Here is a 10,787-nt window from a genome sequence, read left to right as displayed (position 1 = left end):
AATGATGCTAAAGTATCTAATGATGCTAAAGTATCTAATGATGCTAAAGTATCTAATGATGCTAAAGTATCTAATGATGCTAAAGTATCTAATGATGCTAAAGTATCTAATGATACTAAAGTATCTAATGATGCTAAAGTATCTTATGATGCTAAAGTATCTTATGATGCTAAAGTATCTTATGATGCTAAAGTATCTTATGATACTAAAGTATCTTATGATACTAAAGTATCTTATGATACTAAAGTATCTTATGATACTAAAGTATCTTATGATGCTAAAGTATCTTATGATGCTAAAGTATCTTATGATGCTAAAGTATCTTATGATGCTAAAGTATCTTATGATACTAAAGTATCTTATGATACTAAAGTATCTTATGATACTAAAGTATCTTATGATGCTAAAGTATCTTATGATGCTAAAGTATCTTATGATGCTAAAGTATCTTATGATGCTAAAGTATCTTATGATGCTAAAGTATCTTATGATGCTAAAGTATCTTATGATGCTAAAGTATCTTATGATGCTAAAGTATCTTATGATGCTAAAGTATCTTATGATGCTAAAGTATCTTATGATGCTAAAGTATCTTATGATGCTAAAGTATCTTATGATGCTAAAGTATCTTATGATGCTAAAGTATCTTATGATGCTAAAGTATCTTATGATGCTAAAGTATCTTATGATGCTAAAGTATCTTATGATGCTAAAGTATCTTATGATGCTAAAGTATCTTATGATGCTAAAGTATCTTATGATGCTAAAGTATCTTATGATGCTAAAGTATCTTATGATGCTAAAGTATCTTATGATGCTAAAGTATCTTATGATGCTAAAGTATCTTATGATGCTAAAGTATCTTATGATGCTAAAGTATCTTATGATGCTAAAGTATCTTATGATGCTAAAGTATCTTATGATGCTAAAGTATCTTATGATGCTAAAGTATCTTATGATGCTAAAGTATCTTATGATGCTAAAGTATCTTATGATGCTAAAGTATCTTATGATGCTAAAGTATCTTATGATGCTAAAGTATCTTATGATGCTAAAGTATCTTATGATGCTAAAGTATCTTATGATGCTAAAGTATCTTATGATGCTAAAGTATCTTATGATGCTAAAGTATCTTATGATGCTAAAGTATCTTATGATGCTAAAGTATCTTATGATAGCTGAATGCCAACCATAGTATAAAAGATTAACTATGGTTGATATAGTCCCAAAAAATGCTATGGATGCTTTGCATCATTTCATCAAACATCTTAGATTATTTTTCCAATATATTAAAATTATTATATGTATTAGGAACTCTTCCCATTAGTACTGCAACTAATGAGAAAACATTCTCTTCTTTAAGAAGAATAAAAACATACCTAAGAAGTACAACTTCTGAAAGTAGATAGAATGGTTGGGGCTTTTTGAATATTCATAGGCATTTGACACCAAGCACGAATGAGAAAATTGAAAAATTAGCTCAATCCCAACGAAGATTGGATTTTACATTATAAATATATAATAGGCTTCTTAATAATATTATTTGTGCACATTAATTTTTTAATGTGTTATTCGTGAATACTTAGTTATTACATACAAATACAATTATTCCTAAGAAACTTGTGTATTAATTTATATTTCTAACATTTAAATTTTTCATACTTTATACACAAATTTTTAAGGCTCAAAATTTAAATTTCTATTTTGGGTCATTTATTTTATATACTGGTTATATCCACTTATATTTATTTTAATATTCACATTTATTTTATAGTTTTTCATATGCCGTCGGTTATATCCTATTAATATTTTTTAATTAACATTTATTTTATAAATTTTTATATGTTGGTATTTATATTTAATTTTTATAATTCACATTAATTTAAAATTGTGTATTAGAAATAGTTATTAGTCCTAATAAATTTATGCCTGATATTTTTAAATAATAATTTTATCTTAAAAAAATGTATTTACCCCCCCCCCCCTCCTCCCCCCATATCAAATTCCTGCGTACGCGCCTGGCAAAATCATATGGAAGGATAACCTATGATGACTTTATTGCCTTATATATAAATGCAATTCTTTAAAAAATTATATTAAATTTAATTTTAAACTTATCTTGTTTATATTTATCATGGGTAGTGTACACAATATATTATTTTTAATTAAATTGATATATTTTTTAAATATCTTGCATAGAAATGCCAAAAGGAAATTTAAAGGTGAAGCTGAAAAATTAAGAGAAAAATATGCTGCTGGTCTCAAAGCAGCTGGTACTGAAATCAATATCAGGTATTTCTAATACTATTACTTCATGTATAAAAAACTATTATTTTAGGAATATCAACAATTGCCTCCCATTCATATCTACCTGAAACAACTACATTGTCTGCAACATCTTCATTTATTATTGCATCAGTTTAAACATTGCCACACACCTAAAACTATATTATCCACCATTACAGCAGATAAATCATTCACATACCCTGAAAATACATTATCTACAATTACAGCAATTCCATCTTTATTATCGTCACACTTGTCAGAAGCAACTACTTCAATAATGGCTTCAAATATTTCACAAAGTCGATTATTGATATCGGAAACAATTTCACCATGTATAGGAATATTAACGTTACATTCATCTGTAACAATTTCACTTTTAAAAAGCTCCTTCCCAGATAGCCACAAATCGATTCAGGGGATCCAACAGTGTCTCCTTTAAAATTGGATAAGACGCATGAAAATTTTAAGTTGCCTAAACCTCAAGAACTTACGTTTTTAATGCAACATCCTATACAACCCATAAATAGTAAATATGATAAATTATATTGACTAATGGTAATGAGTGAAAAAAAATACTTAGAAAATGGATTACAATAAGACTAATATGCAATTAAGTTAAAGCTATTTACTCTCAATCTGCCTGTGCGAAAACACTTTCACAACAGTCTCAACAAATTTCGACAATGCATTCAGTAATTAAAATACATAAAAATTCAAGAGTACATATCAGTACAGTCGAGGCCCACCTCAGAGCATCAAAAAACAAGTTATTTTATAATTCAATGTGTAAAAATATTAAATGAAAAAAATCGACAAATTTATAACAATGTCCACATAATAAAACAAATATTCGATATAATAAAGTCTTTAGGCAAACAAAACTTACCCTAGATCAAATGCTACTGAAACACTTAGCCACTTTGAAAATTAAAATTTGAATCATTGGAATTTCCTGGAAATGATTCGTATATGATTAGTATTATATCAAAGAATGATTAAAACTCAGAGATCATTTCGAGAAGGCTATTTTAAAGAGCAAACGTAGACAAGAAAAGAAAAGCTTAAACTCTCTGATAAATCAAAATCGAAGGGAAGAGGTTCTCTCATAAACATGTAATCAAAAACCACTGTTAACAAAAATATTAAAGTTGTTCTTGATCAAATCAGGAATTTAATAAAAAAAGAAGATATTAGTTTTATGATCAACAACCAATTGCCTACGATACATATATATAATGGCAAAATAATAGAGTTTTTTGCACTTACAAAAGTTAGAACTCTTCTGGAAAAGAATTTTTTGATATCTTGAATGAATGCTTTTTAAAACATGGAATATGAGAAATATAATTGAAGAATCATTTGATGGTGGTGCAAATATGCGGGGTGAATTTGTTGGGTTGCAAACTCTTATTAGACAAGAGGCTCCAGGTAGTGTGTATATTTGGTAACATATTAAATCTCTGTATATGTGATTTATGTGATAATATTGAAAACAAAAATTTATTTGGATTATTGAACAGACTAGCAACTTTCTTTGGTGAAATAAAAGGATGGATGCTTTGATGAAACAGAATATTTCATCAAGCTAAAATTAGTTGAGAATACTGCAAAAAATAGATTAGATAAAGTAGTGGGCACCTGAAAAAGCCCTGAATATATGGTAAATAGAACTTTATCCCATTAACGGTAAGTGCACTTCAATTTTAATAGATAATAAATCATTTGAGGCAAATACCTCATCAAAGCGCAGTCTTTGATCGATAATTTATATAAATTTAAGACGCTAAGTACATTTATAATATTGGAAATTTTTTAAATAATGGTTGTCATTATATCTTCAAACTAAAAATTTAGATATTTTGTCAGCATGGAAAATGATAGAAGATGCTAAGTTTTCTCTATCATCGATAACTATTACATCGATTCAAAATAAAGCAATTTAGATGGCTTCTAATTTAAATGAAACAATTTCACATTTAAGAGAGTATCTGGGTACAGACTGCTCTACCAAAAAATCGAATAGAACGAGTAAGGAGAATATATAGTGACGAAGGCCAAGATGAATGTCCTCAAGAATCGATTGACCTTTAGGTCGAAATGATCAACTTATAAACAGCTTGTGGGAAGGGTTTTCTACAAATAGAGAGCTTATTTTGAATGTGAAATATTTTCACCTAAGACATTTTGATGAAATAAATAGTAAAGATATTTCTGAAAAGCAAAAACGGGCACAATTGGCAAATATATTAATTGTTAAATTACATAACGAATTATGTTCATTTGCCAGTGTATTCAAGGATTTATGAATTAAATGAAACGGACGATGATATCGTATGTACAAATGAGAAGTCAAATGAAGAAGATGGAATATTATAATATGAATATAAATCAGAGTGTGATAAAAAATTTATCAAGTGTTTAATATGCGTGTATGAAATTCTTAAAAGATACAATATGCACACAAGTGCATATACCAATTAATTTATGGCATATGAATACATTTTAACTTCGTCATTTACGCTGGTTAATTGCGAGAGAACATTTAGTAAATTAAAAATGATAAAAAATAGGCTGAGAGCTAATATAGGCCAAGAAAAATTAGAAGCGTTTTTAATGATGTCAGTTGAACAAGAACTATCAGCGCAGATTGAACTAGAAGATTGTTTATTTGCGCAAAGATTCAAAGTTAATCAGAGATTTATCAACGTTAAAATTATATATTATTTTCTTATATTTAAATTTTATTATATCTATTTATACAATATGATAGGTGTCTGATTTTATAAGTGCAGCAATTTTATTCTCTGTGCAATATTGTATAATTACAATAATTTTATAAGTATAATTAATTGATTTTATATATTGAATATGTATTATTTTATATTTAACATGTGATGTATTTTGATTTATAGTGCAATATCGTTGTAAATCTAAATATAAAATATATATGTACAATGAATATTTTTTTATATGTGCAATGAATATGATTTTAGATGTGTAAATTAAAATAAAATATATGATTATCGTGTCATATTATTCTTTTTTTTTACTAAAAATGTAAATCGTTTGAACTTATTTGCAAAAATAAAGGGAACCCGGTCGAAGGCCGGGAAAAAACGGGCCAAAGGCCAGCGAAATGAGAAATATGGTGGCGATACCTCCTTAAAAATGAGGCAGCTATAAAAAATGCCCACGAGGCCGTAGCACCAGTCCGCCCCTGTAACCCCCAATATTGAACTCCACCTAAAATAATATTTTTTATTTTTATATAGGAAGTGTCTGTGAAATTGTAAAGATTATGTGACTAAATTTGTGTTTTTACTTTTAGGGATAAATTACATTCTTTTTATTTTATATATATATAAGATCATTTGTGTCATTTTATAACAAGGAATCTTTTGATTTTATATGCTCCAATAAGAAATATACCCTTTAAAGATTCGTAGAAAATTTATTTATAATTTTAGGCTAGCCTAAAAATTTGAAATTCTAATCTGATTTCTGCAGGTTTTTAATTGCTATACCATACCAAAATTTCCTATGAAACTATTTAAATGATTAAATAAAATTTACAATTTTAGGGTTGAAAAAAATATTGCCTTGAAACTATGAAATCAAATGGTATTGCTTCCTTACAATCGCATTGGCAACAACAGAAATTAATTCAAGCTGATTCTATGTAATACAATAGAAGGGGCAAGGGAAGTATAGTGGGTAATTTATTAGACTCAAGTGATATTTACAGAAGCCTCCAAATTTTCTAATAGAGGATCCCCTCCCCTATTTTATACTTTTTTAAGCTTGATCATAATTTTGTAATTGTATTGATATTTATTTATTAAAAACGATATAATTTTTTAACCTAGCAAAATAATTAATATATATTTTAACATTTTAGGAATCTACAATACATCAGCGATTTAAAATATTATCCTTGAAAATGCAATTCTTAATGTTACAGTTTAATCTATCGATTCAAAATAACTTTAAACATATATTATGGATATTGTTATTAATATACCTTAATTTAATGACACATCAATATATATATGGACGTTCCAAAGTTTTAGCAATCTCTGGTGAAGAATTCAGTTACAGATATAATGATTGTTCAGAAATGTGGTATCGAAGATATCCTTTATGTGGTTCAGAAGATTCCATTATGCAATCACGCCTCCGACAATCCCCTATCGATTTATCAGACGCTATATACAATGCTAGTCTTAAACATCTTTTATTACGTAATTACCAACTACCATCTGGGAAATGGAGAATTGAAAAGACAAAAACTTCTATAGTTTTATATTCGGATGGCATACTACCGTTTATAGAAATGCCTCAATCTTTCGAGTTCAATCAGGCTCATTTCCATTGGGGCTCAGGTGGGAGGAGTTTGGTTGGTTCGGAACACTCCATAGACGGTAAATTTTTCCCTTTAGAAGTACATTTAGTCCATGTAAATAAACTGACCAATCAAATAGCGGTTTTGGCTGTTTTATATGAATTAAGCAATCCTAAAACGGATAAAGATAACCCGAAGCTTGATCCTTTATTAGAAATAATAGAACTAGATATAAATAGCAAAGAATTTAGTCGTACTGGTGGAACTCCAATATTATATATGCGTAATCAATTTATCCTGGAAAACCTGCTTCCCGAAAATTGGAATACATATTATAGATACATTGGATCTTTGACTACACCACCTTGCACGGAAAATGTCATATGGACTATCATTAAGGAAAAAAATTATTTGTCTAGGCGTCAACTATATTTTATCGAGAGAATTCAGCAATGTGATTCAAAATTACGAACCTGTTTTGCTAGAAGTTCTATTGGCCCTAACCGTAGACCTTTACAAAGTCGTAATAATCGCCCAATATATCTCTCTTCTAACGCAAATATTTCAAAACTATCATGTTCGTTATTTATTCTATCATTAATATTATATATAAATAATCATTATTATATGATATGAATATAAAATGAAATTTCATTCTTCATTATCATATTATATATTAAATGATCGGCGATGAGGTTTTCTTTTATATTATATATATTGAATGAATCATCTTCTAAATAAAATATGGATTTCATAAAATAAAACCACAGGCAATTTTAATCGCCAATCACGACACCCTCACCGAAAGAAATTATATTTCATGCTTAAAAAAAATTAAGTATAGTTTAAATACAAATTTGCACTTTATATTATTCAAAATAAAATATAGATTTTGATCAATATTATATTCTAATCTTTATAATTATGAGCTTCCGCATTTTTTTTGAATGTTTTCTCATCAAAATCTCAGATTTTTTACGTCAAATCTTTTACTTTGTACTAATTTGATCAAATATATTTTGGGATTACAATATATTAGTTTCTTCGGATCTTAAAGCTTTCTTTAGTTTTTTTTTAAATTCATCGTTTTTTTGCCGCCTTACCTGTTTTAATATGTTTATTTATATTTTAATTTGTTTTAAAAATTTCATGGTTTTTATATTTTAATATAGTTTTATATGTTATTTAAATAAATAAAAATTGTTATAGATTTTTTGAAAAAAAAATTCTTTTTCTTCGGTAACAATTTTACGATCATAAAATTATTTTTAGAATTTTATTTATTGTCATAAAATAACTCATAATTAATTTTTAAATATCAAAGATGAAGATTATAATGATTTAAAATTTAGTCCGATGCATATATTATGATTATTCCGAAAAGTAATTCCAAGATAATTCCAATTTATTAAAAATTAATCTTTATTTTTCTTTTTCAATTTTTATCTTTTAAATTTACTAAAATACAGCGTATCAACACAAAATTTAACGGGCACCTCACGAAGTCATAAAATGATAAGGTTTCAGACAAGAAAAGTAATTAAATTATACCCTGGAAAATCAATAAAGCGAAGGATACTTTTTCTACAATAGTTTAAGGATATTCCTGGTAGATAGGGCTGGGAACCAATAATGGTTATATATATCATTGGGAAAAACTAAATATAACAAATTTTAAACTTAGGATTCAGATCTTCCTTTATGGAACCAACAAAGTATTAAAAATATTTCTGATCAGAATAAAAATATTTGAAATTCATTTTGTGATTAAATTATTTTAATAATATTGATATTTTAAACAAATATTTATTCAATATTTTGTAATATAAAATTTATATTCATAATATGGCCATGCAGATATATATGGTGGCCCTGTTGAACCACTAGGATTTTATCCAATGCTCTTTTATATTCTTTATTTTGATAATCTCTAAGATTATTCCATCTTGCCTTTAAATCTTCATCAAAAAAATATATAATAGAGGTAAATAAATGACCATATTGTTTGCTAAATTTAATTATGATTATCATTGTAAAAACCAAAAGAAAAAAATATTAAGCTTAATTTACTTTTTATCTAAATATCTACATGAGATAATATAGTATAAATACTAATAACAATAGATAGCATTTATATTTTTAGGGTGATTTTTATTAAAACAACAAACTAAAATATTAGAATTTTAAAAATATCCTATTTAGTTATTTTTACCAAGGACTAGAAGATAGATAAGAGGAGACAAATGGAAAAGTAAAATATGATAAAATGCTATTATAATTAATTCAAAAAATTCTATGACTATTCTCACTTATTTAAATTAAAAATTTGAATTAATTTCCATACATTATATTATAAATAAGAGCACTAGAAGAGTCAATAATGTATATCATGTACATAGGCGTATCCAGGATTTTCCTAAGGAAGGGGGTGCCCGGCCTTCGGCCGGGTTATCTTAGTTTATATATACAAATATTTTTACAAGATAGGAGGTTAATTTTAATTAAAAAAAAATAAGCCTGGAACAAATATGAAATATATTTTTATTAGTTTATATAAAATATAATAAATTACTTGTATATACATTAATATAAAAGCATGGTAATAATTTATTCCAAACAAGTATAAGAAATTTATTTATAAAAAGGAAGTAGACATATAGTTGATATTCCTATTATATAGAATTAGTTACAAAATACTAGATAAAATTCCACTTTTACAGACATATTTGACAGTTAGAGAATATATTATAGTTAATATTTTAACAAATTTTACTAATCAATGCTCTTGATAATAAATATAGCAACAATTTGCATTCAATTATTTAATGCCATCTATTTATTTCAAATAAAAAATATATTAAAAATTAATCTTCATATTATTCATCCCACAATGTCTTTCAAAGATATTTTCTGATGTCCTTATCAATATTTTATAGTTTTCTGTAAGATATATATTTCCCTATATTGGTAAAAATTACTTGATTGTCATATGATAATTGATAAAATTAGATATACTGTAAATCTACGACATATAATATTCCACTGTTTGTATTGTCCTTTCATTTTTTTTATTTAATTTATGATTTAATTTTATAGTTTTATAATTATATTTACTTTTATTAAGATAAATAAATTACAATTACTCACTTTATAAAAAATTATATTTGATATATTATATTATTTTGTAATTTAATGGATCTATTAATAATTATAATACATTTCACTTTTGTATTAAGACTTATCTTTGGCTTATATTCCATTTCTTAAAAAACATTTTTAATTTACTTTCCTTATATATAAATGCTTTTTTCCAAAAATGTATAAATGATGATGAATAGTTTTATAAAAAAATATCAACTTTTATATTCATTCTTTCAAATTATTGTTTAAGATATATGCATACATTTTTGGGGTTCAGGGAATGGGGGGAGGACTAAGAGGGATATTTTTTATTAGCTTAAAATGATATTCACAAAGAGGGATAAATTTCTGAAGGGGGGAGGGGAAATTCCCTTGCCCCCCCCCCCCCCTGGCTACGCCTATGATCATGTATTATAATGTTATATTTATAAAGTTTTAATATCTGCTTAACAAAACTGCTATCCTAGATTACTCCAAAATTGTGCTTTCTTGTTTGAATCTTTATAATCATCATCTATTTTGTCTTATAACATAATTTAATTCATTATATTGAGAAAATTATATATGATTATATAATACAAGACAAGCTAGAAAATCATTAATGAGGTTTAGCATAAAATAGTTAAAACTTATCATGTTAAAGCATCTTTAATGATATTAATTACATATTAGAATTATCTTATAGATTATTAGTTATTATAGATTTATCAGTTATAACATGTTAGGGAATTTGTTTATTGGTATTAATCATACATAAGAACTACCTGTTAAATAATTAGTTATCGGATTTAATTATATAAATTTTTATGTTAATAATTATTTATTTTTTGATAAGAATATTTGCACATGATTTTATGAGTTAAAGTTTAATAAAACTAATAAAGAATTATGATGAGTGGCTGTGCATTATATGCAAGAAGATATTTTTAGGGCAAGAAAGAGGAAGAGTGGGTTAAATGTATTCATTGTGAAGTAATTATGCTTAATGTATTAATATAATGATGTATTTTATTTATGT

General features: G+C 26.1%; 1 protein-coding gene and 1 long non-coding RNA gene across 2 annotated transcripts; both read left to right on the top strand.

The window, feature by feature from the left end:
* The first annotated feature begins 2,984 nt into the window (after positions 1–2,984).
* Positions 2,985–6,357, top strand: LOC135931939 (uncharacterized). Its single transcript, XR_010573215.1, has 3 exons — positions 2,985–3,052; positions 5,868–6,000; positions 6,185–6,357. It is a non-coding gene; the product is annotated as an uncharacterized LOC135931939 (long non-coding RNA).
* Positions 6,358–6,362: 5 nt separating this feature from the next.
* On the top strand, positions 6,363–8,117 carry LOC135926878 (carbonic anhydrase 6-like). The gene is made up of 2 exons (XM_065462812.1): positions 6,363–7,151; positions 8,098–8,117. Exons 1-2 carry the CDS (start codon positions 6,404–6,406, stop codon positions 8,115–8,117), a joined length of 768 nt encoding a protein of 255 aa, XP_065318884.1. The 5' UTR covers positions 6,363–6,403.
* The last annotated feature ends 2,670 nt before the right edge of the window (positions 8,118–10,787 follow it).

The sequence above is a fragment of the Gordionus sp. m RMFG-2023 genome, chromosome 1 (assembly GCF_954871325.1).
Source record: "Gordionus sp. m RMFG-2023 chromosome 1, tfGorSpeb1-WG-v2, whole genome shotgun sequence".
NCBI lineage: Eukaryota > Metazoa > Nematomorpha > Gordioida > Chordodea > Parachordodidae > Gordionus > Gordionus sp. m RMFG-2023.
The sequence above is the reverse complement of the archived record's forward strand: the minus strand, read 5'-3'. Positions and strand labels throughout refer to the sequence as shown.

Excerpts from the sequence above, each read along its gene's own strand:
- LOC135926878 (XM_065462812.1), top strand. The coding sequence starts at position 6,404 with ATGTGGTATCGAAGATATCCTTTATGTGGTTCAGAAGATTCCATTATG. Across the intron at positions 7,152-8,097 it reads CCGTAGACCTTTACAAAGTC|CGTATCAACACAAAATTTAA; the intron begins GTAATAATCGCC and ends ACTAAAATACAG.